This window comes from Nesoenas mayeri (genome assembly GCF_963082525.1).
Source record: "Nesoenas mayeri genome assembly, chromosome: 2".
NCBI lineage: Eukaryota > Metazoa > Chordata > Aves > Columbiformes > Columbidae > Nesoenas > Nesoenas mayeri.
The window spans coordinates 132,924,162-132,950,579 of record NC_137543.1 but is presented as its reverse complement, the minus strand read 5'-3'; the positions used below and the strand labels follow the sequence as shown (position 1 = coordinate 132,950,579).

General features: G+C 39.1%; 1 protein-coding gene across 3 annotated transcripts in view; it reads left to right on the top strand.

Moving 5' to 3' along the window:
- Positions 1-26,418, top strand: part of BZW2 (basic leucine zipper and W2 domains 2) — a 56,877-nt gene that overhangs the window by 18,482 nt on the left and 11,977 nt on the right. For all 3 annotated transcript variants that reach the window (XM_080340735.1, XM_080340734.1, XM_080340736.1), the window contains exons 2-9: positions 1,865-1,929; positions 7,914-8,090; positions 9,219-9,322; positions 11,963-12,028; positions 19,417-19,552; positions 23,024-23,133; positions 24,964-25,134; positions 25,602-25,748. In XM_080340735.1, the coding sequence (XP_080196861.1) occupies positions 1,872-1,929; positions 7,914-8,090; positions 9,219-9,322; positions 11,963-12,028; positions 19,417-19,552; positions 23,024-23,133; positions 24,964-25,134; positions 25,602-25,748 (969 nt within the window). In that variant the 5' untranslated portion in view covers positions 1,865-1,871. The remainder of the gene's footprint in view (positions 1-1,864; positions 1,930-7,913; positions 8,091-9,218; positions 9,323-11,962; positions 12,029-19,416; positions 19,553-23,023; positions 23,134-24,963; positions 25,135-25,601; positions 25,749-26,418) is intronic.

The window sequence follows — 26,418 nt, the reverse complement described above, 5'->3', positions numbered from 1 at the left end:
TTTTATAGATCAGTCTCTTACAAATAACCAAAGGCCAGAAAGACAAACCAGATAAATACGTCAAATCTAGCTGGTCACTGGCTAGAGGCTGGGCTGTTGCTTATCCCTGTTGACTGCTAAATTATCTGCCTAATTAATTTTAAAAGCACCTCCTGTTCCTGTGCCACTGAGACAGCTCAGTGGGGGAAAGAGGCTTTTGAGCTCTGCTCGGATGGGAGGTTTGGATCCTACAGCGCTTGGCTTGCCATTTTTAACTCTCTTTGCAGATGGACAAACCATTTTTCCAGAAGGCTATTTAGTGTTGCGTTTTTTTTTAAACGCTTCTTGGTCTGTTAAAACCATAGCTTTAAATCTCAGTTTAACTGCTTGTTGCATCTTTCTATTTTTGATGACTTGCAGGAAGCAAAACCGATCTTGACTCTTGAACTTTAGTGGCTATTTCCAGTGCATGTGGGCAGTTTCTGATTGCAGATAAATAGTAGACCTTGACTAGAAAGCAGTGGTTTGCCAAGTTAAACATTTGAAATGCTGCAAAAGTGGCCGGATAGTGATGCTGCAGCTAGAAGAGGTTTTCTGCTGGATGGGAACATACTGGGTAGCTAGAGCATTGTTAACAGAGTTGTTAAATGAACTTGCAGGGCCAGGGAGAGCATTAACTTGGATAGTAATGTGGGGTCGGCATCTTTCTAGCCACAGAGCTTGAGTTTCCCTTATGCTAGGAAGAAGTGTTGGTAAATGCGTGTGTACTTTTAAACTAGACCTTCTGAGTCCGCAGTGAAGAAATACAAATAATACACATTTTTGCAAAACTAAAGTTATTAGAAGAACGTGCCCAAAGGACAAAGCTTCTTGCATGGTAAGACACTATTCTGGATGAGCAAATTGTATGTAACAGTGACCTAAAGACCTTCAGGTTGTGAAATAGGTGGCCTGTAAGTCCCAGCACTGGCATTTGCTGTTGGCAGGACAGGGAATGACCCATGACAATTCCCACGTGCTGCAAAGCTTCTTGTATTCGCTGCTGTTTGCATTCAGCTGTTTGCTTAGCTGCTCATTGCACAAGCTGCGTCTCGTGTGATTAAACTGATTACATACAAAGCTGAAAAATAGTTTTGTTTTCTTTAGATAAAATGGCATTAATATATGATAACTTCCCAAATTTTTTAATGTTGCATGTTGAGATTCACTGTTAAGATCTGAAGTAATATAAGCCCAGCATTTTTACTGTTTTTGTTACATGATGTGCTGTGTATGTCCTCAACTGTGTATTTATACACAAAATTGGTGTGTGGAGATATGGTTATCATTTCTTATTTTTACAACACGTACATGTTTTTAAGAACTAGAAGTTACTATGATATAGTAATGCTTGGTGAAAACATTGTGGTTAGACCCTAGTAATGTCTTCAGCAGGATGGCCTGTAGCCCTGAGGGTCTGTCTGATGATGGTGAGACCCGTGCTGTGCCCAGCCCCACCAGGATGGTTCCAGTCCTGTGTCCTGGGGGCTTCTGTGCCCCCGAGCATCCCCATGAGATGCTGCTGCATCTCTGCTGTACCCCTGCCCAGCAGAAAGGACAGAGGCGCCTTCGCTTTCCTGCCCCAGTTTGAGCCTTCAGGGTTTTGTACAGGGATGCTAAGAGCCAGGTTTTGAGAGAAGCACATCTCATCACAGTTATTCTTGGGATCATAGTGCTCTTCGTCTTGTAAGAGAATGTGATTTATTCTTTGAGTATACATCAAGAATTTTCATGTGTTGGGATTTTACTACACTGAATGTTTGTTTTGCCTTTAAGTTAAACTGTTGTCTGTAAATGCCATAGTAAAAATATACTTTTCTCTTTTTATTTTTCTTTTCCTCTCCAGAAATTTTATGAATAAGAATCAGAAGCCGGTGCTAACAGGCCAGCGGTTCAAAACTAGGAAGAGGGGTAGGTTCTGTTACATTTTTTACTTTATTTTCCTCTTTGTTAAAAGTACTAGCAACAGGGCAGATGGAATAACTGAAAGTTCAGTAGGATTAAGGTTTATCTCCTCTTCAGCCATGTTAAGAGTACAGATGATAATTTTAACTATGCTGTGAATTTTGTTATTTTTTCTAGGTATCTTAGGACTTTCAGAAAATTTGAGTTTATTAGTTATTAAGTCTTGTAGAAACTTCAGTTAAAAATCAGGTTCTAACAGAGTTTGTAGTATATCTACACATGAGGAAGAAAACTTGTAAGATGTTTGTTTCGGGTGTTTTGTAAAATATTCCTTTCAACTAAAAAAAAGCAAAATAGGAGCTTCTATTTAAAGGTTGCATAAAGAAAAATATCTGGCCTTCTTTTTTAAAAATTTTTGGTTTTTATTACTTTAACTCAAATCTATGCCATATCTATAAATGAACTTTTCACATGTAAAAAGGAATGCTCTCACCTTCTGTCTCCATGAGACAGTCAGATCATCTCACTGGCCCTGCTTTCTGTAACAATAGAGGTCAGAAAGCTTCTTTTTCATAAATATCATTTCTGCTTTGTTAGTGTAGGTTTTTTTCTTTGTTGTTAAAATAAAACAATTACCATAAGTCCAGTTTTATTAATTGTGATATTTATTTTTCTGTAAACATGGACAGCACTCTCTTTATGTACAATACTGCGTCAATTTTTAAAGAAAGCAAAGTAGTGCTAATTATATCAATCATCCACATATTCTGTACAGTGAGTATTATTCTCAGATGCTTGTTCATACTGTACACAGCGTGCTTTTGTCATGCTTTAGAGAGCAAAAAATATTTTTAATAAATGATTGTCTGGTTTGTGGAAAGAAGGCTTAGATATTTTGCTGTTTCAACAGCAGATGATTAGAGCACAAATACATGGGGTTTCTGTCTGTCATGTAACAAACTTTTTCTGTCTTGACTTTCTGATGAAAATTTAACACCTGGTCTTAACTTGTTGTAAAAGAAATTCGAGCATTTTCTCAGTGTGGATGAAACAAAAAGACTTCACAGCCTTTCCCAGAAAATTATGAATTCTGTCACGAGTCTGAGGAGCTGAGTGCATGTCTTGAAATCTAGAATGGTCACGAAGTTTGGATGAGAATTGCAAAATAGTTTGTTTTCAGTCATATTAAAAACCAGTGCCAGCTTTCTTCCATCTTTCCTCCCTTGCACACATCGCTTCCTCTGTTTGACTGATGTGGTCTCTTGATTTGCAAACGTCCTTTCCATGATGTGCATACAACATTTGCAGGTATAACTAATTAAAAAAATTAACCTATATTGTTGGTAATTAGTTGTCGCAATGCTTCAGTAATTAGTAGGATTAACTTTGTGTTGGCATGGTCCAGAACATTGTGCAGTAGGAGCTGTGTGCTGCATTAACTAGCAACAGCACAGATGGAACTAGAGGAGTAGAATTAACGATCCCTAAAGAGAAACCTCTGTCAGATCAACCAGTAAAAGCAATTGGATATACATCCTGCTGGATTGATCAATGTGTGATTCAATCTATGTTGATCAGTTATGGTACATACTTTTTGCTAAAATTGTCCTAGAAAATATTCTCTCATAAAGATTTCCTTTTCAGACCATGTATTGCAATGTATTTGGCATAATGGGTCCTAATACTGATTTGGTCTTTGGCTCCCTATTTAATAAAAGTAATAGTTAGAATAAATAAAGAACTTGTATTTGTAATTCTGTGCCTGTCTATGAATTTCTGTCACAGTGATGGGAAGTGACACTAGATGCTCTTTGACTACCTGGAAAAAGGAAAAGACTCAGTGGGGTGTTGTTTTCTTTTTTTTTTGAGAGATTACTTCAGTGAGGTTGGGGATATTAAATGGCTTTAGTATAGAAATTTTAACAGGGAGGCATTTCTTTGTGCTTAAAGCATAAAATCTCTTCTTCAAAAATTGCAGAATTCTGGTTGCCTTAACGTTTGAGGATCCTGCTTAGAAATATTGTAGATACCTGTTATCTTTCTAGAGGCAGAGGGCTTGAGGAAGAGAAATGGCTTCCTAGAATGTTCATTCCCTTCTGTTTGTATATGTATCGTAGCAGTGTCACAGACTTAAACTAGAAGATACTGCTAGGTTTTTGTACTTCGGGGAGTCACGAAATGTCACGCAGGTGGAAGGGAGGGCAGTGGCTGTGGTCTGGCCATGACATTTCAGTCCTCGGAGACTGTTTTGTTGTGTATACCAGGTAGAGAGCAGGATCTGAAATGTGCAGATCTGTGGGGAGCCTAAGAAAAATAATTGTCTATATGAACTCTGTCACTGGTCAGTTAGCTGCAACTACTCTCTGAATTTGAACAATTTTTGAGCTTTCAGAGAGCAAAAAAAGGAAATAGAGTTGTTGTTGGTTTTTGTTTTTTTTTTTATTTAAAGTTTGGCAGGGTACTTAGTGTCTAAAATATTTTTTGGAGAGAACTATGAAGGAGAAGCTTGTAATTCCTACTCTTTCCAGCTTCATTAATTGACCTAATAAAAGGTACAAACCTTGCCTCCAGCATATATAGCATCAGGCATTAAAATGGCTTTTAAAAGATTTGAAGGAAGAAAAATGATGTTGTAAAGGGAAGCACCTTCCAAGGGAAGGAGACATCTCACAGTTCCATGTCGAGTTTTTAGCGATCTAGGCGAAGAAAATAGTTTTGTTCGTTCTTAGTATAGTCTCCGTACCTGTTGAATACTACGTTTTGCTGGGGGTCAGCGGTAGTTTGCATCTGGCTGGGATTTGTGCTTATGGTGCAGATACGTGGAATGTGGATTGTATTGACTGCGCTGTACTTGCATGCATGCAAATTGATGTCCTTGTGTCTTCTGAAATAGAATAGCAGAACTGCCAGTAGATAATAAGGAAAATGTATGTATCCAGACAGCTGACAAATACCTGCAGGGCAAAAAGCTTCCCGAAGCATTAACAGGAACAAACAGTGTGTATTGTTTAAAGTAACTTGACAGGCAATAGCTGAGACCCAGGTTTGTTCCCATGGTATCGATAACATACAGTTAATATCTGCTAAAAAACTGGTGCTGAAAAGCAAATGGCAGTTTAAAAAAGAAGCTAAGCAAAATGAGGCATGTTACTTTCAGGAAGAAAATTATCTAGTAAGAAGTCAATATTAACACCTCTACATTAACCTGAAGTAAGAAGAGGGGCCAAAAAGGGCATCTAATTTTTCTTCTACAGAAATATAGTTGTGGGCCTCCTGCTGAGGAGTTAATGTTTATTTGTAAGGAGGGGTGTATAAATGTACTTTGTGATTTCCTTGGACACAAAAGAAAGGAAATAAAGATCTGGGAACATGATGAAAATGAAAAGCTGTGTATAGCACTGCTGCACTGGATATTGTATGAGTCGCATCTGCAAGGTACACCTGCCTCCGTTAGCCTGTGATTGAAACTGTGCTTGTTCAGTAATTATGTACTTGACAGCTCAACATACTGTCACCACTTCTGATGATGGCTTCTTACTCACCCTGTTGTACTACATCAGCATATTCCTCTTCAGTACATTAGCTTGGTAGGAAAATGTTCCAGTGAAATTATAAATCATTTTTCGTGCAATGAGTTTACCTCCTCTTCCTGTGTAAATTTTTAGATTGTGATAGACAAGAAAATAGTAGGATACTCCAGATGAGAGGAGAATTTCTGGGGCGCGAGAAGCAGCTGTTTAAAATAGCTAAGAAATATTAATCATGGTGTTTGTTTGTATTAAGCACTGTGTACCCATGATACTAAGCATATAACACTTTTCAGTTTAGATGTGGGCATTGTACATTTTTAGACAAAATAGAGTTGAAAAAGTAAAATAGGATTAGTTTTTAAACACATCTCTTAAGACAGAACTCTGTCTTCTTACTAGTTAATGAGTCATCAGGCTTTTATTTTTTTATCCTGCAAATAATACATATTTTTTTGGTAACCCAAAAGAGAATAATTACGCTCAGATACTTGTTTATGGGTGGAGCTGCGTTTCTGGTTTGCAAATAAAACTGCCTGAAGTGCACATACTTGTTTTTTTTGGAGGTTGGTTGGTTTGTTGCTTGTTTCAGGTTGTTGTAGTGAGCTGAGCATGGCGGGAGAAGCTGGGTTGGCACTGTGATGGTGTGCATCACTTTGGGGCGAGCTATGTTTGGGAACCAGTGCTTTCCTCAGTGTGTACCTGGGTACCCACGTTGTTGAGTAATCCTCAGCTTTGGTCTGAGGAGGTCAGCTTCAGGGGATGGGTCAGCAAGCTGCTTGGAGACGAGTGATAGAGTCAGCAAGGCACTAACAACTAGGCATAGCAGGGAATTTCTGGAAAATAAGGTGATGTCTCATTTTTCCAGTATCTCTTGAGTGCTTGACAACCGTGGAGCTGCTGTTGGCTCCTTGGAATCACCAGTTAACTAGTCCATTGAGTGGCCTGGACAGTGAGTGGGGAGGCACTGCTTGTGCTTTCCAGATAAAATGGTTGTGGAGTAAGGGGTTGTGTTGGAAGAAGGAGAGAATGGGCAAGTGATGCCCTGAAGAAGGTAGAATGAGTGCACTCCAGGTACGTGCAAGAACAACAAGAGAGAAATGTGTCTATATTAGAAATAATAAAACTGATAAAATTTGGCATTGTGTGTAAAATAATTGTTCAATTGCCTTAAGGCTATTGTGGCAGGAGAAAAGAGATTGGGGGAAGAAAGGCTAGCAGAAAACAAAGTCATTTGGGGGTTGCTTTTGGTTAATGTTTGTGATAAAAAGCTGTCCTGTGAGTTGCAGGAAAAGGAAACCTGCAGCCAGACAATGTGTAATATCCAGAGCATCTTCTCCCAAAAAGCCTGGGACAGCTGGTGCATTTCAGACTGCATTAGCACATGTTTAGACAGGAATTTTACCAATCCTCATTCGTCTTAGTAACTCAAAATCTCTGCATTTGTCTTCTGGATAATAGTATGTGCAGGTTTTTAAGAACTTGTGTCAACATTTGTGTTAGCAGGTGATAACAAACCAGTTTTGTTTTTCAAGTGTCACGGAACAACTCACAGGTCTGTTTCTGAAGTTGAAAGTTACTTTGATGCTAACAAGCTTTTCATAATATGTGTCCTTACATAAAGCCAGGACTTGTTAAGAAACTTCAAGTGTCTGTGGTGAGCTGTTAAGAGCCTGCAAGGAGCAGCAGCAGGAGGTGGGGGTAAATCTGCCCAGCTTTATCTGCAGGTTGCAGTTATTATACATCTGTTGTGACTAAAGGTCTTGACATAGGGATGTTGTCTGGGGGTCAGACTGTGCCTTGATTGAGTTCAGCCAGGGACAGCTGTAGAAAATGCAGTGTGACTGCTGTATTTGTGTTCTTTGCGCTGCTTAGGTCTGTGAATATGAAAGATAAATTCTTGGTTACACTATCTTGCCTGGTCCTAAATGTTTATGCAAAAACTATTTTTACGGCTACCCTGATCTCATCTTCTCCTGAAGTCTTGCCTTTTTTAAAACATTTTAGATATCTGACCACAATTGTTTAAAGAAAAATATCAAGAAATGAAAAATGGAGTGTTCCTACAGTGAGATTATGTGCACATAACTGACATTCCCTTTATTCTGCTATCAGATTTAGCAATGCGTGATTATACACACATTCAATAATATGTTTAACAAGAAAAGTAAAAATGTGAAATTTGAAAACAATTTCAGTAGTTGCTTTTCCTCCCCTTTATTTATTCCCATATGTTTGTGTGTGTTTTGGTATTGGGGGGGGGGGGGAGGAGGAGAGGAGGCGAGGGTAAACACTGCAAAATTGCCAGAGACAATACAAGCCAAACAAAAAAACTTTGGGTGTGAATGGTAAGAATATGTTTATGTGCCATGGTCATTTCAATTGCTGGCTGGTACAGGATTTTAACAGGAAATTTAAAAATTGACTCTCTCTCCTTTTCCTTCTCCTTTATCTCTGTTCCAGATGAAAAGGAGAAATTTGAACCCACAGTCTTCAGGGATACGATTGTCCAAGGCCTCAATGAAGCTGGGAGTGACCTGGAGGCTATAGCCAAGTTTCTGGATGCAACAGGCTCCCGGCTTGATTATCGCCGCTATGCCGACACACTCTTTGATATTTTGGTAGCTGGCAGCATGCTAGGTAACCTGCAGTGTACCTGATCTAGAATTTTGATGATCAGCCTTGCTCCTTTTTAGATACTGTCTTCCTTTAGAAAGTGCAAATTCTAAACTGTATTACAATTTCACTTATCTAGATGCTTCTTGCATCTCATATCATCATGTTGTTTATTGTTTGTAGTGCAGTAATACCTGGGGGCTTGGTTGTGTGAGGTGTTTTGCAAATATCACAACAAATGGATACTGCTCTGAGAAGCCTTCAGTCTGAGCTGAAATAGCATATAAATGCAACAGCAAACAAAAAATGAGACACACTAACTTGGGGAAACAGGAATTTGTTAGCATAAAAAAGTATAATATAACTTTCCAGGTTATTAGCTGTTGCAAAGCTTGCTTTCTATATGTTGCAACAAAGGTTAGCTCGAGAGAAGTGAAGGATAACAAGGAGTGCTTTGTGCATGTTCATGTGCCATTACTTGGGCAAAACCATACCTTTCACCTTCCTCTGTGTTTTGAATAAGTTGGCTTTTTTTACTGGTCACATTGGTTTGATTCCTGCTTCCTGCTCTTTAGTATGTAAGAAGAAAATATGTTTTTGTAAAACTTGAGGTAATGCAGGAAGCAGAAGCCAGTGGAAATATCTAGGAAAAAAGCTCTCAACAAAATAAGCCAGGAGAAAACTTTGGCAGCAGTGTTCTGAATGTTTACACAGGCCTGGTAAGCGTTAGAGGGGAAGTCCTCAAATTAGTAAGAGCGTGCTAATACTCTTCTCTTTGGAAAGGATTTATTTTATTGTGGTACTTAAAGCAGTAATTAAAATATGTGTGAGGGTTATGCTTCAACCCATACTTATTTGATCACACTCAGTGCTCTCAAAACCAGCTGATATTCAAAATCTCTCAGTCCTGTGAGGTCTGTGTGATCCAAGGAGCAGCGTATCAGCCAGCCTGTCCCTTTTTGTCAGATAACACCACAGCCTCGCACAGCTCGGGCTCTCTGTTCCCCCCTCTCCCCTGCTAGCTCTTACCCTTGCCTTCTGCCTCAGTGATACTAACACAAGATTTATTAAATGTTACAATTATAGAATATATTCTAAAGAGAAATCGTTTCTTGCTTTTTTTTTCTTTCTTTCTTTCTTTCTTTCTTTTAGCTCCTGGAGGCACACGTATTGATGACAATGACAAGACCAAGATGACCAACCACTGTGTATTTTTTGCAGATGAAGATCATGATGCCATCCGAAATTATGCTCAGGTCAGTAAAGGCATGGTTGATTACTGTTTTCCATTTATGGAAGGACTACAGTGGAACATCTGCAGACTGTCTAGGCAGCAGTAGGCTGGTTACAGGGCAATTGAAAATCCAGTTAACCAGTGATCTGCCCTAACCTCTAAATTTTAGGTAAGAAAATAGGATGTCTAAGATAATCTGATCACAGCTAGCAATGCTTTACTTTACAGAAAGCGTTCATACTTATTTCAGGCTGCTGTTGGTTCAGTATATTTTTAGACACCATCCTTTTATTTTTGTTGACCTTTTCTGTATGCAGCCTGAAAGATTTGTGTGAACACATTTTTAGAAACACGTGAAGTGTATGAATGACAAAAACTATAAAATTCACGCCTACGACCTTTAGTTGTATAACTAGTTAGGAATTGGGCATATATTCCAAGAGCTTTCATTTCTGTTACATATGTGATATATAATTCCTTTTGCAGGAATAAGGCACAAATGGGCCTATGTGAAGTTAACACAAAAAGCAATGAAACCTAAAACATTATTGAAGAGAAGCTAACATGACATAACTCTTTAATGGAAGATAATGATTAAATGAGAAAATACAGTAAGAATTCTGTTGAAAGTTCAAAGCCACCAGACAATTCTGGATACAAGTAGGATTGCATAAGAATGCAATACTACTGAGACTCCCATATGTCAAAAGTTTATCGTTAATTAAGTAGCTTATTTAGATTTTAAATAACTAGCTATTATTAGGGTGCTGGGGACAGTAATTGAAAACATAAAAGCCACTGTCCCTGCTAAGGTGTTGAGGGTGGTAAGTTGCTGAAAAGGTGCCCGGTTGATTTAAAAGGAGCTGGGATCAGAATCTGCATCGGTAACGAATTTTTGCTAAATAGCGGCAAGTTCCTTTAAACACGTGTATTTGATAAGCTCAAGAAGTGAATTATACTTTTTTTTTTTCTGGAAAGAGAATCGATTCGTCTTGTGTATCAGCTGTATATTATCTTAAAACAAGGTATTCTACCGTAGGGAAATCTCTGTTATTAGTAAAAGCATTGATTCTGCCTTCTGGAATGTTAATACTTTAATAATAAAAAATTGGCAGTACCAGTCCTCCAAGGAGAAAATTAATTTTAAAATAAAAGGTTGCGTGTTGGAAAATGGAAAAGAAGGCTTCAGGATTTGAAGCAGTGGAATTTTCAATGTATTAGCTGCATTTCAAGCCAAAAGCCACCAAATAAGTGAACATTTTGTAGTTAATGCCTGAATGAAGAGATGTATCCTCTTATTGACTTTACTAGGTTTTTAATGCATATTGTATTATGAAAAAGTGGAGTTAAGCTAAAATAGCATTTAGAGCTTCTTTATCTTCTAGGTAGTTTATTACTTTGAGTCCCAAATGAACTGGTAATGTGGCTGCTTTTTGTGGTTTTAATCATGGAAACAATTCAAAGAGTGAAAAGTCTTCAAGAAAAAAGACTAAAGCTACCGTTGATATTTTAGCAAATGATTTGCCTATAAACTGTACTTCTGTCATTTACAGGGACTTAAAAATATGCAAAATTTTCTTTGGAAATATGAACAAGGTGCTAGCTTACATTTTCATCTTCCTTCTATTTTATGCCTTATTTTATTAAAATTCTGTGTTGCTGTGCCTCTCAGCATGGGCACAAGTCAATTTTTCTCTTGTTCTGAGCCAAAATAATACCATTTAGGATGTCTGGATGTATTCTACTTTCTCTGAAAAGCAAGTTGAAACTTTCTAAACTTAATTTCTCCCTTCTCCCGCCCCATCCAGCCTGACAATAGTGTCGTTTGTTCCCTATATAAGCCTTTTTACTTGTGACAGTGAGTTATATGTTTTGTGCCCTTTGTACAGTAGTGAGAGCAGTGATTTTTGTTTATTTAATTTCTTCTTCCATCTGAACGCAGCCTGCACCTGCGCTGCTTCTGCTTTCACAATCTGTAGCCGCATGATGGGAAACAAATGGTGAAAACTGGAGAACAAGTGTTTCCAAGAACATACTTGTTGTAAAAAGAGCTTTGTCAAATGTTTTTCCTCTTTCCCTGGTGATAGCGTGTTTTGTTATAAGTGTTCGTGTTAGTGGATTTGACAAAGATCCTCCATCTCCTGAAGATGCCCAGCAGTGTTATCTGACGGCCTCACTCTGAGTTACACCTGAATGCTGCATTGCCAAGGGAAGGGTGCAGAGTTAACCTCCTCCTCCTTTCCCCTGCTTTCAGTCCATGGACAGGGTGAAAAGTAGAGTAGGAATAACATTTTGAGAAGTATGGAAAAGAAAACTCTCAAACTGCAGTCAATTCTCGGTTTCAAACGTTGCTTTATAAAGCAAGAATTGCTACACTTGTAAATAAACTAATAGAGGGATGTTTCATGGTCTGTCCTGAGAGAGACAACGCAACAGATGACTGCAGAAATATAATACTGCTGGCTGCTTATTTCCTAGAAACATTGTCTAAAACTACAGTGTGAGAAACCATCAGTGCTTCCTATTTCTTTTTCCTTTCCTGCTGTGGAGATGATAAAAAGGATAAGTTGTCTTATGGATTAATCAAAGATATTCTTTATGGATTCAGTAGTGGCAGTCATGTTTCCCTTTGCCTTTTCTGTTAATCTGTGTTTATCTTTAGGTCTTCAATAAACTCATCAGGAGATACAAATATCTGGAGAAAGCATTTGAAGATGAAATCAAAAAGGTAAAGTTGGTGGCAGTCTCCTTTTAAACATTAATAGTTTTAATCCTGTGTCTAATATAATTGCATATGTACAAATGCTGCACTTTCGTGTATTTTATTTAGCTCTGCTGGAAAAGATGATGGAATCTACAGGTGGCAGCTGTAGTCTGCAAATTTAGCTCTGTGGAAATACTGCTGGCAGCACTTGATGTAAAGTGCTTCTGAATTAATGCTTCCTTTGATGGCTTTGACCAAACTCACCTTCCTATCCCAGGCTTTTCTGTGCAGAACTTCAATGTGCTTTGGAGGGATATAGTTCTTAATGAGGGAAGATGTTACTGTCCTGATATAGAACCGCTTACTGTGGGTTTTTCCCACAGAATAAATGCAAATCTGCTCTGCAGAGTGTAACTCAATGTATGAGTATTAAACTGCTCCTACATTGTGGAATGAGTCCTAGCCACAAGTTTTTGTACTTGAGGCCATAGATATATGCAAGAAAAAGTCATCACCACTGGCAGAGTACTCAGGATTTGCTGGTTAGACTGTAGTGGATATTTGTGGATACTGTTTTGTTTTGTGATGCTGACTTCTAAGGAGATAGGAGAAACATGGGTAGAAGTTTTTGAAAAACAAAACACAGATTTATTTTGTCTATTTTGAGCTCCTAGTAACAGATGTAAATATATTTTTCTAATGGTCTGAGTACATAATAAACACTGCTACACTCTAAGTTAACAGACATGCTGATAATGGCAAAACCTGTCCTGTGACTAAAATGCCATGTTTGTTAGAAGAATAAACGTGTATTTCTATATTATTTAAATGTTTGAAAGATTGCTGCGAGGGTCAAGTGAGGATAAGCCTGGAGTGTGATGCCTCACCACCACCTCTAGTGGCTGAGTAAATTTGGCTCTGATTTATACATTCTTGCTCATATAGGAAATTATTTTTGTGCTTGTGGCCAGCATGCCTATTAACTGGTGCTGATTGCTCAGTACATCATTCTAAAGACCTAAATTTACCTCTGTCGCCCTCTCAAATCTAGTGTTCTTGCTGTTAATTACTGTAATCATTGACATGAGAAGCACTGACTCATAGCATTCAAGTTGCAGAGAGTGTTCAGCATATTAAGCAAATACCATGTCAGTTCAAGCCGCCTCTTCTCTCTTCTCTGACTTGCTTGGTTTGAATCCTTTAAGTTTCTAAGAATTCTCTTGGCACACTCAGTGACAAGATGAGACTATGATTAATATATAATAATTTGACTCTTCAGCTGAGGAACAAGTGCCTCTGATGTGAAGATTAACTATATGGTAGCTTCAGAGGAAGCAATGGTTTGAGATACAGCGTGACTGGAGTCATGCTGCTCATGTAGAGCCATTGGATGCATCCTAGCCCTGGCAGCATGGGGCCAGAGAGGGCTTGTTCACCCTGCAGACTGCAAATCTCAATTTTATGTACAGGCTTTTTGTATAGTTTTCAGTGTCAGATAACATCTGGTATGAGAAATCACAAGATGAGGTTTGCATCGTGGTCCTAGGCTGGGGGGTAACTTTTCCATCTGCTCTTCCATCGTCACCCTTAGTGCTGGTGCCAGTCTCGGCCTGGACTTGTGGTGTGGGTGCCAGGTGCACTCTGTTCCTTGGCTAATGCAGTTTATTTGAAAATGTAGAAGTTGGGAAGGTGGTTGTGAAAGTTTGGGCCTGTGTGTTGCACCTGTGCTGTCATTGCCTCAAAAACCCTTGAGGACTGGTCGTAGTTGCCTTGTGCTTGAGGCTGAGGGAGCTGGGTCTCTTTAGCTTGGAGGAGACTGAGGGGTGACCTCATTAATGTTTATAAATATATAAAGGGTGAGCGTCACGAGGATGGAGCCAGGCTCTTCTCGGTGACAAACAATGATAAGACAAGGGGCAATGGGTGCAAACTGGAACACAGGAGGTTCCACTTAAATATGAGAAGAAACTTCTTCACAGTGAGGGTGACAGACACTGGAACAGGCTGCCCAGGGGGGCTATGGAGTCTCCTACTCTGGAGGCATCCAAAACCCGCCTGGACACCTTCCTGTGTAACCTCGTCTGGGTGTTCCTGCTTCAGCAGGGGGATTGGACTAGATGATCTTTTGAGGTCCCTTCCAATCCCTGACATTCTGTGATTCTGCTTCCCTCTCTGTGTGTGGGCCTGTACTTCAGGTGGCTGTCTTCTCACTGATGAGGCTGCTGGGTTTTTAACTATTTAATACTTTAATCACTGTGTGCAGTAATGCATGTGAGAGCAGCTGCCCATGAAAAGGGTCACAACATAGATACATTAATGTTTCTAGAAGGTGTTTCTGCACGATTTAATCGTTCAAAGACTACTGCAGTTAGGTGATGGTTAGAAAAGCCAGAGAGCAACTCCTCGATGTTGTTTCATGGGTCATTGTCCCAGCAATCGTGGTTTTTCTGGTAGATTCATTAGGCAGCTAGAGCACTTGGGGGAAAATTAACTCATCTTCTGGAAAGTCACACTAAAAAAAACAAGGCCATACCAGCATTTTCATTCTAAAGAACCAGATGGGAACCAGGGGGACTTCTCTTTAAAGAAAGACTGTCTTAGATGGCAGTATTTGTACAAGTATTTGCTTTATATCTTCTAGCTCATAATTTTGTCATTTTGTCATGATTATATTTTGTTGTTATTATTTCCCAGAATCTTTCCCTTTCGTGTGTGCTTCCAGCGTTCAAATGTTTTATTTCTTAATTCTCTCCCCACAAGATTGCAAATTATTCTTCTAGTGACATACGCAAACCTTACATCTACATTTTTACATCTAAATTGTTTCATGCACGCAATTTCGATAGAAGACGAGGATTTTTAAGTGCATTACTCACCTACTGTTTTTTAATATAGGCAGCTTACGTTTGCATGAGTGCTGCCCAGTTGTCATGGTTTAACCCGAGCTAGCAATACAACCATGATAGCTGCTCACTCACCCCGCTATGCCCCAGACAGGGGAGCGAATCGAAAGGGAAGGGAGAAACTTGGGTTTAGATAAACACAGTTTAATAAAATAACAAAATACTAATACACTACTAGTAAATATATATGTATATATAAAATAGAAATAGACTATAAAATAAAAGATACTCAATGCATTTCCTCACAAACTCCATCCACACCGAGCAGCCAGTTCCAGGAATCAGCACCTGGTCTCAACAACTGATCCCGGAGAGAGAAAAGAGGAAAAAAGGCAGGAAAGGCCAAACTAAACGCCTTGAACAGAACCCTCCCAAAACGTCCTGGCTCTGACAAAAGAGACTGAAGAAGGTGAAGAAACGAGAGAGCGACTCAAAGATCCCAACTCTCCTTAAATAGGAAGCATGACGCTAATGGGATGGAATCCTCTTATTGATCATTCAGGATGTCAGTCAAGCTCTGCCCCATCCATGTCCCTCTTCCTCAATGCCTCACACCTGTGCGCAGAGCACTCAGAGTGTCCCTGGCTCTCAGACCAGAACAATTAAAAACATTAACTCTGTCCAGGGGTGTTATCTCTTGTTCTCAAACTAAGTCCAAATAATGAGTGTGCTAGCTATGAAAAAGAAAGGTTTCTAACTGCATGAAGAAAATTAACTCATTTTCAGTGAAACCAGCACACCAGTGTGCCTGCATAGACCTATGACAACATTTTGCAATAATTTGAGTAAAATTCTCAGTTCCAAATTTTTGTTCATCTTTCTTACATACCTATTTCTGCCCAGGTCAGTGGGTGAACCATGCAGCATTATTTGTCTGTGTAGTATTTTTGTGAGCCTAAGGAGCATTCTGTATAGGTTTTTTTATTTAAAAAATTGGGATAAAGTGCAGATAAGTATGTTTTTGGTCTTAACAGTAGTAAATATTACTGAGTCATATGAGGGCATGTGAAGTACTGGGAGATGTCATGAGATCCTTTGTTCATATTCCTGTTTTCCTAATGGAAGAACTCTAAAGCTGAAAATTACGAAATAAGAGGAGCCTAACATTCTGAGATCAAATGGGGAGTAAACAGCGATGCTTTAAGTCAGCTAAATGAAAGGCAAGAATCAGTCAGCGAGTATCTGTGATTTCTACTGCTTTCTCCACTGCTGACAGTTCAGTGCTGTCTACAGATGTGACAGACTGTCAGATGCTAAAGCAACAGACCACTTCAGATAATCAAGATATAAAAGGCACCACACTCCCTGTGTAGATGAAATTCCTTAATATTCACTATTAAGGCTTCCAGATTGCAAGAGGGAGAGCAGAAGCACTTGTTTTTCTAGTATGCTTTTTAATGTTGTGTGCATGTCTTTACTTGGGCCTATCTTTTATGCCCAGAATTTGTGCCTAAAAGACTTTTCTTTTAAAGACAAAAATAGCATGGAACAGCACATTAAGTCTGGTCTTGTGCTTATTAGGCATTCTGAACTCCCACTTAAATACTTGGGGGCTCTTATAGCTATGATAGAAATACAAAATTGTGAGCCAGAACTGCGCATTTTATGCCTGGAATCAGCTTGTATCTGTAACAAAAGCAGTAATGGCAGTGCTTGGCTCACAGCAGGGAAGCATCGGCTGGGAGAACTTTCTGTGGGTGGTTTGGTACTATTCTGAAGTGACTTGAACATTTTGTTACTTCCCTGCTGAGGTTTGTAATTGTGACGATAAAAGAAGAGCTCTTAAAGTAATCGCCAATAAAATTCTGAAGCGACAGCTTCGAACCGAACATTTTGTTCTTTTTGATGGTTTCTAAATGGGTTTATTAGAGGTTTTGTCTTTTTCCTATCATTCAGTCTCCCCCTAAATTAGCCTATGTTTCACAGTTGCTTGAAATATAGAATAATATCCTTGAAGAGCAGAAAATGATATATTTAAGTTTATTGGAGAGTTTTTAAAAAAAATATTAGTAAAACAAATTATGCAGTAACACTATCAGCACTTTAAGCAGTAGGAGATGTGTAGAACCCAGGTTCTTGCTCAAAACATACTGCAGTGGGGTACTGTTCAAGAACACCCTAGTTCAGATTCATTCCAAGAGACCTGCAAGAAGCACATTTCAAAGGAAAGGGAAGAGGACGAGACTGTGAACTTCACAGACACATCATCTCATACCTTGCAAAACATTTGGACAAACACAGATTTCTTGAAACAAGAGTCAATAAATGTTTGGATGTTCTCTTAGGATCCTTCTCCACCTTGAACTGCATTGCCCTGGTCTTGCAGCTGCATTTACTGCTGTTGTTGCTTTCATGACTCAAGTCTGACATAAATGGGTATAACTGTTCATGATTTATTAATTACTGACAAAACCCTAGGGAGGTTGCAGCTCAGAAGTATGCCAAAAACCTGGTTTGTCACGTTACGGTAGTCAGTGGGACCACTTTAATCAAAATGCTCATCTGTTGCTTATATGGGAGCAGAAGGAAAAAGAGTCAAGGAGGCTACACAGAAACCTAAAGCTGTTTTCTCTTTTCTTGTGCAGATCTCATTTTGATACAGTGTTGTTGTTAAGGCTTGTATAGAGAAAACTTTAATTCCCCAGGCCTCCATTTTATGCTAGGCTTATACTGAAATACTGTAAAAATGTTTTCAGTCTTCCCATTAAATGTGGCCCTGGAGTTCCTTTACTTGCACCATTATGTATACCAGTTAATTGCTGCATTTAGAAGTACAGCACACCACTTGTTTCTCAGCCATATGTTTAGAAATAATAATTCCATTCATCTGCATCCCAAATTTCCTTACATTTTTGGCTGTGAGTCACAGTTTGTTGAAATAAAATTACACCTGGAGATCTTATATTTTTTTTATTTTAAGCTAAAACTGCATGTTGCAATCATTTGGCTGAAGCTCACTTAAAAATCACTAAATGGTTTGACTGTGGTTGAATCATTCAGGCCTGTGCAAGCTGTAATTTAAAGCTGATGTTATTATGTAAGTACTACCATATGAATGAGGGTTTTTTTCAGTTCTGTTCACTGATACAGAGCAGAGCTATTCATAAAACACTGCATGAGTTTTAATAATTTACTTGATTAGTTATCCGGATTTTAAAAATGTCACTGCGTTCAGAGAGCTTTACAGTTAGTGATAAGCTGCTTAGATATCTTGGAGAGGAGCTCTCACTGTCTGTGGTAATGAACAAGCACAGGGACATATCTGGTATTCTGTCCCTTTCTACGAGTAGGTTTTGGTAATTAAAAAATACCCTTGATTTGGAGACTGGGTGGGAATTTTCCATCAGAATGGGCTGCTCTGCTTTGATTGCATCTATTGCTCATTTGGAGAAGGAAAAAGGGTGTCATGACAGCAGAAGGTAGCTGAATAAAGCTCTGGTAGCTGAAGGAAGTGAGAATTCCTTTTCAACTCAGACCTGGATGTCTGCAGATATTTTTTTCCCTGATGGTCGGTTTGTAAGCCAGCTTCTGATGGAGTCAGCAGCTTTTTGCAATGAATGAAGCTGCCCTTTGCTCTCTAACCTCCTTTTTCCCATCAGCCATACTGTGATTGCTAACAACATGTTAAGAAAATGTTACTGTTAACAGTAATGCTATCAACAAAATCTTGTTTTCGCGGAACTTCTTTCCCGATGTAAAGGAAAAGAAATTGTGCTGCATCAATACACTTTCAAGTCATTCGTTTTATTTTAACATGAAATTAAGATATATAAATAGACTCGGTTGTTGGTTTCAGACTTGAAGAGGTAAATGCGTAGTTCAGATTTTCTAGTGCTTAAGATGGAGAGGTTTGTCATTTTTTCTCAGGCTGGTTGTTTCCTCTTGTAATTAGTAGTGGCAATGGCAAGGTCTTAGAGCAGCTTTTGTTCCTGTCTGTCCTTTGCCAGCTGCATCAAGAATGTCTGAACTTGAAATATATTTCTTATTTTAGCCAATAGAAAATCTGTTGTAATTGCACTCTGTTCCCTTCCCCGAAAGGAAAACAGGAAACTTTCTCATCCTTTTATTGTTCACATGAGTAATAGTTTTTGCAAGCTAGAAAAGGAACTGTGACTGTGTGGGGCTTAGTCTGGTCTGAAGATGTGCAGGCGCCTGTCAGCCTGTTGAAATGAGCAGGTCTGTGATCCTGTAATTTCTGTGGGTCTCAAGCCTTTAGCGAGCACTTTTATTTTTACACATATATCTGTATATTTGGAGAAGACAGGCCTCGTCTCCCTGAGTAAGGCTGTATTGCACATGCTTGCATCCTTATGCAAAGTGAAATTTTAAGTGATCAGTGAAATGGCACTGCCATGCTTCAGGGCAGATTTTGATGTGATTGTTATTAATTATAGTGGGACTTGTTGAGAAATAAGAAATTAAACTGTCTGCTAATATTCATCTCTACCTGTTATTATTGCCTATGGCTCAAATATATCTTTTTTTTTTTCCTTCCTGTCTGATCCACAGCTTCTGCTGTTTCTTAAAGCCTTCACTGAGACAGAACAGACAAAGCTGGCAATGCTTTCTGGCATCCTGTTAGCCAACGGGACTCTTCCTGCTACAATTTTAACAAGCCTCTTCACTGACAATATAGTCAAAGAAGGTAATGTTCTATACAATCTTTTTTTTTTCTTACTTTATCTTGTATTTTATTGCAACATATTTTGTACATTGGAAGCCTTCAACTGTGCAACAGAAATCAGTATTTTAAAGCAGAAGCCTATACAGACAGCAACAACCAACATACTTTGTGAAATCTAGTAAGAGGGCAGTCAAACATAGGAAAAAAGCAACAAAACCAAAAATAAATCCTAAAGGATTTATGTTTTCTGGAAGTTATACACATGTGTGCAGAATTGTAGAATATATGCATTATAGTGGTACTACAAAAGTGTGAACTGTAACATCTATTCCTGATATATGCCTACTAGTGTTTTTTTCAAGTGTTGCAAATATCTTGTGCATTTGAGCGTGAAGAGGGACAGAGAGCACATGCAGGCCAGCTGGGTATTGCAGAAGGTAAAAAAGGATTCAAGCCCCCATTTTGCCTTCATACCAGTAGTGATCAGTGTTTGATACACTTTCCCATGGATTTGCATTTACCACATAATGAGTAACTGTTCTTTCAGTCTTACGGTATAATGCTTTTTTGAGATGATTTTTTTTTTTTGAGAGTTTTTCTTTAGTTAGTTAGTTATAGCTACCTTGGAGTCCTGATTTTTCCAGTGTCTTTCTCCACTAGTTACTGACTACCTGGGATAATTGCAAATGCACCGTCAGTGTCAAACAGGTTTTCCTGAAATCTTTTTGATTTTGTTAAAGAGCTATATGTTAGCTAAAATGTATTCTAACTTTCATTTAAAAAAAAGAAGTGTTCTAACTTCATGTTGTCATTTGCAGCATGCTAACCATTACATTTGTTTTCTAAATGCTGCAGAAAGAAAAGCCACAGCTGCAGCTTTGCTCTGTCATCACCCACAGCTTTCGGAATCAGAATTGAACTGGGAGAAAATTCAAACAAAAGCACTAATCCATGTCTTAGGGTGATGGCCTGCAGTGTTTTTAAATCAGAGTCTATTATGGGTCTAGTTATGGGAAGACAAGAGGCATCTGTTACCTCCAAATTTTAAAACACACATAATTTGTTATATTTTAAATTTAACATTAAAAGAACACAGTTGTTATATACAGATCCTAGAACAAATTGTATTTGCATTATACACTTACGTTTCTAGGCGCTCTAGACTTTTGTCAGGAGTTTACATATACTGTTGATTCTGGGTTTATCTATACTAAAATGTACCTGTGTCACATTTCAGGAAAAGGTTGGTCAATCAGTGTTCTGGAATAGATCTTTTGTGGAAGAATAATTAAAGATGCAAAGATAAATGAAAAACGGGAAAAAGATTAAGGCTTAAAACAGGTAGATCATATAAAAATAAGCTTTATACTTTGATTTACAAAAATCGATACTGCAGGCAAGTGAGGTTAAAATCCACAAGGAAAAAATTATCTGAGGGAGCAGTTGATCAGCATGGCAATTGTAACGTTGGCAAAGAACTGGTTGAAAGAGAGAGAGGACAGATAGTGCTAGTAGGAGATCCATCAAGTTTGGGGACAAATACCTGATTTATTTTAGGATTACCCTTTTTTCAGTGTCGTCATTACTTTTATTGTGATATATAGATGTGAAAAAAATGTCTTTTGGGGATAGCTGACATATTTCTACCAGAGACACAGAAAGGTCTAGGCAGCATTGAAACCTCAGCAGGGTTGTGTGTGCCCTTATTGTCACCCATGCTGAAAAACTAGTGCAAATGCAAAGAACGGTTAATGGGGTTAATCAATGAAATGAATGGCTGGAGCAGCTTTCTGCAAACAGGGGGAAAAGAAAAGAAAAAAAAAAAAAAGGAAAAAGAAAAGAGCTGCTTAAAGGAAAAGGCAATGGCAGCACATGAATAGAGCGTAAGAAGTGGCCGATGATAAATTTGGACTGTAAATTAGAAGTTTGAAAACGTGTGGGTAGGGAAGCTGTAGAACAACCTCCCTCTTTGTACAGGTATAAAATTTGTTTTGTTTTAAGCTAAAACTTGAAAAACGGTTTAGGACATGGCTCTTGGGGACAGTGCTTGGTGACAGAGACCAGAGTGTTCCACTCAGTTTTGGTGGTATTGAACTTACGAGCATGTCGGATATGCTGACCTGTTCTTGTAGGTTTAGCAGTTACAGGTGGGCATTACACCTAGGTCTGCTCTTGGTAGACCAGTCTTTGTCAGTCTTGACTAGTCAGCCAGCACTACTTGTGATGGCTGCATCCTGCTGGTTGCACTTGGAACCTGCTGTACAACGTGAAAAAAGCCCAAAGTAATATTTGTAGACCTCTCTTGCATGGCATTGTGCACCTATAGTTCCATATGGTGCTTCTGTAAGGGCTGTGCCTTATGACTAAGCTCTTGCAATAAGGTTGCCAAAACTGTCGTAACAGTCAAGATCTGTAATGAATGTTAATGAAGCTTAATGCTGCTCTGCTGTTCTTGTTTGATGACTCATTTAGCCAGTGTATCCTAGAAATAAGAAGAATGGATCTCTATCTATAAAGTGGCTAAGAATGACGAAGCTGCTTCCTACCAGTAGGTCTCATCTAGCTCTTGCAGCTTCAGGACTGTTTGGGAGTGAAGCAGAAAATTATGATGACCGGCTGTAGTGTAGTATGGTATACCGGTATCATTATCCTCACCCTCAGTGTCACTGTAAATCTTGAGATGAGTGTAGTATGGAGAAGTGTAGCTGGCCTAGAGGGGACCTTCCTCAAGGGTGAGCTGGGTCTCCCGGACCTTGCAGGTTCCTCCAGCTCTCCACAGTTGCCACTTGCAGCTGAGATGCCGGAGCAGAGCTCCAGGAACCAGTGCTGCTCCAGGAACGCGAGCCGGGGGGAAACAGGAGGTGTGGGGCTAATGGCGCGTTAGCTCCCTCGGGAAAGCTACAGCTAGGGGAAGAGGAGTTCTTTCGATCCAATGCAGAAAGTATTAAGTTGTGCCTTGAGGAAGGAATTTTTAATTTAAAATAGCATTTGTGCCTGGTTCTACCAGCTACTAGGAGGACAGGGTACAATCAGTTACCTTGAAGCTGCAAAGTTATTTAACCCTATTCCAGGGCTTCCTAAATGCTGTTTGAATATATGGGGGTTTTTTTTTCAGTTCTTATTTCTGATTATTCTTTGTTATTTTGTGCCTTCATTTCCTGATTTAACACAATTTTTCCTTTTGCCATTGGACTTAGTCTGTAAATTAGGGAGGGTAGGAAAAACAACTGCAAAGAAAATCTTTGAACAGTTGAATAGTGGTGGGCAATACAGAACGAAAAGATTTTTCAAACAATCTAGCATACTTCAGAAAAATAATACTGGATTAAAGAAAAAAAATAGCATTTCATCTCTACGTGTTTGGTCCTGTTGTCATAAATGTATTTTCATTCCTTGTGCTTGTAACCATTTTGTAACCTTATACTTCTTATAACCATCTCTAATTCATGTTGAAAAGTGCTGAAGCATGGTTTTGTGTTTTTTCTCAAACAGGGATTGCAGCCTCTTTTGCTGTAAAGCTTTTTAAAGCATGGATGGCAGAGAAAGATGCCAATTCTGTTACCTCTGCTTTAAGAAAAGCCAACCTCGATAAGAGATTGCTAGTAAGTACAACGTATTTTCAACAAGAAGGAAATAAAATGCAGATGGTAGTCTGTTGTAAGCCTGTTAACTCCCCATCAGACTGACTTAAATTTTTTAAATATTTTGAATAACAGCAGTATTGTTATGGCTGTAGCATTGATACACGTTCAGGAATATTAAATACCACATGTTTTTACATTCTGTCTCTATTTTTTCTATAGCTATATGCCTTCTGAGAGACTACATATATAGGGATTGGGCATTAATTACATAGGATTTTTTCTAACCACTGCTAACAAAACACACACCACTTGCAACTGTCCATGAGGACTTGTGGTTCTTTTGAGACATGTTTTACTTTTGTAAATAATAAACTATAAAGGGTTGTGATTATAATATAGGTTCCAAAGCGACAGTGTTTAAATAGTATAGCAAAAGCACAGTAAGCTCATTTTCTGTAGCAACAGCCATCTGGGCAGCACAACTGGTCCTGCAGTGGTGCCAGCAGACCTGGTAGCAGCAATGCAGGAAGGCTGTCAGCCTTTGAACTCGAAACCTGTGTTCTGGGTTTGTAGCAGTGGCCTGAGCTGTTTAGAGGATATATGAATATGCAGCAGTTTTGTGTGCCGTTCTCTCACAGTGTCTTTCTGAAGATCAATAGGGCTTTTTTTTTTTTAATCCTCAAAAAGATTGCTGCTGTGATAATCCAATCAAATGTGCTACATCCTGTGTAGCGCTGCCTGGAGAATTTCAGCAGCATTTCCTGTTTCTACCTCTATAATTTATGATTCGGCAAGAATCTTTCAGAAGTGAAGCAAACCCGCCACCCCTTCATCTCTTCAATTTGTATTTGATACGAAGAGTCCAAGTCATAAGTAATTTGCGATAAAGCTGTGAAATGGGCTAATTACACTGTTTATTAGAGAGGGGGAAGAAAAGCAAACTGCGTCTTATTTCTGTTTCAAACTTGACTGACTTAAACTTTCAGCTGTTGGCTTTCATTATGCTGCTATATTAAACAACTATAATGTATCAGATAATGTTGCCTAGCATAGCTGTCTTCATGAAAGTTTCTTCTTAATCTCATTTTCAGTAAGGAAACAGATTGAGGGTCTCTAGCTTCTTTGTAAAAAAAGTGTTATCTATCCCACAAATCATTGTTAGACAGCAAGAACTGGATGGTAGGCAAGTGCCGTGGATTCATTACCAAGATGGGGCGTTTGCTGTAGCAATTTTTAAGAATCATTATAACTTTTCTAAGTAGCTGGACTTCCATAAATCATAGGTTGATGGTGTCTTTGAGTCAGAAATGCCTACAGGAGTTAATGTTAACAGTACATAGTGGCTTTTGAGATGTTTGTTGAATGATGCATTAGTGGTAATGGTTGCTCAGCAGAGTAGCGACATCAGGCCAGGGTGCCGGGGCCATATGTGTATTGCAAATGTATTTTTCTTAAGGGGTAAATGTATGGACACACTGGGAGGGCTTGGTATGTGTGCTTTGCATATAATGGCTTTACCATCTATTCTTTTGTACTTTCCCTGCAAAACTCTTGGAATCTGTAAAAGGTGTATTTTCTCTGTTTTGAGCGACATCTTAGGGTCACAGGTCTTTGTAAGTACATGCATTTCATGTGGAGAGGGTGTTAGGCTCCATCGTTTTGCCTTCCACTTTAATGAAACAACACTATGAACAAAGTGTTGACTTTTCCAGTGTTAACACAAGCATTGAATTTTTTAAGTGCAGTACCAGGTGATTCCCATTGTTCATTCTTAAAAAATGTTCCTTCCATTCTGTCAAGAGTCACAGTTGGTTATTTATTTAACAGTGAGCATTTCTGTCTTTTTAGGAACTATTTCCAGCCAACCGGCAGAATGTGGACCATTTTGCCAAGTATTTTACTGAAGCAGGTCTAAAAGAGCTCTCAGATTTCCTTAGAGTTCAGCAGTCACTGGGGACTCGTAAAGAACTTCAAAAAGAGCTACAAGAACGTCTCTCTCAGGAATGCCCAATTAAAGAGGTAAAGAGTGGGTTTTTTTACAACTTCTGTTTATACGAACATAGTGAAAGACTTGAATCAACAGTAGGTACAGAGGAACAGATATGAGCACCTCATAGTTTTCCTGCTTTTCTTAAAATTATTTTAATTTATTCATCAGTTCACCCTGTGCTTAAGAAAGCAACAAAACATCCTCTGGATTTACAAGTGCAACTTACTGTGACCTTTTTTGGTTGTTCTTGTTTTGTTTGCTTTTTTCAGTTATGCTTGATGAGAATCTCTCTCATTTAACTGTATTAACTGTTAGGTTGGAGAGGAGGGACAAAACTTGTAGTCAAGTAGTAGTAATGTTGCTAATGCTAAATGCTTCCTTTTTGTTATTCTTGTTCTAATTCTGTTTCTTCTTACTTCTGTGCTGTGGTGTTATTTGTAAATGACTGCAAGTATTTGGTAAGGCAGCACCATTCCTGGTTTATTTCCTGCTGCAGGTAGTGCTTTATGTAAAAGAGGAAATGAAGAGAAATGAGCTGCCAGAGCCAGCAGTGATCGGTCTCCTGTGGACCTGTGTCATGAATGCTGTGGAATGGAACAAGAAGGAAGAGCTGGTTGCAGAGCAAGCCCTCAAACACCTAAAGGTGCGTGTGTGGGTGAAGAGGGGAAGGGCTGCAGTGAACTAAGAGAATACTTTGTACATCTGTCAAGTTTTTGCCTGCTTAAATCCAGGAGATTGAGAGTCTTGAGGGCTGACACTGAGCACACTAAGCATTGGAGTGTCTTGTGTCTAGTCCTGTAGTCAAATTAATGCAAAACTGAGGTAGTTCAGATTATCGAATGCCCTGAGCCACAGTGCGGAGAACCAGGGCAAGCTGAGGTGGTCACAGCCTGAGCACCTCTGCACTGCACTTTCTCGGCGTGCCGGATCCCAAGAGACTCCTTGCTTTGGGGACAGCACTGAGCAAGTGCTGAGGCTCAGCTGTGCTGCGACCTGACTAGGAAGCCTGCAGGAACTGCCTTTGCAATGTCTTTGCCAGAAGCAAAGAAGTTTTGGGAGCATGGTGAGGTGGCACCTGTGCTGGCTTTGCACAGAGCTTGGTTAGATCCAGGCAGGGCTGCTGAGCTCAGAATCTGTGAAACAGTCTCACTGATGTTGACTGTGGGAGCTGGATACTCGTTGACTTGTCAACTAGTAAGCCAGGAGCTGGCTTGAGAGCATGTGCATTGTGTAGGGTTGTTACTCTCTGATCCAGGTACTGTCCTTATGGCTAAGAGAACTGAATGCATAGAGAGACGGGCTGTAGCTTGCTA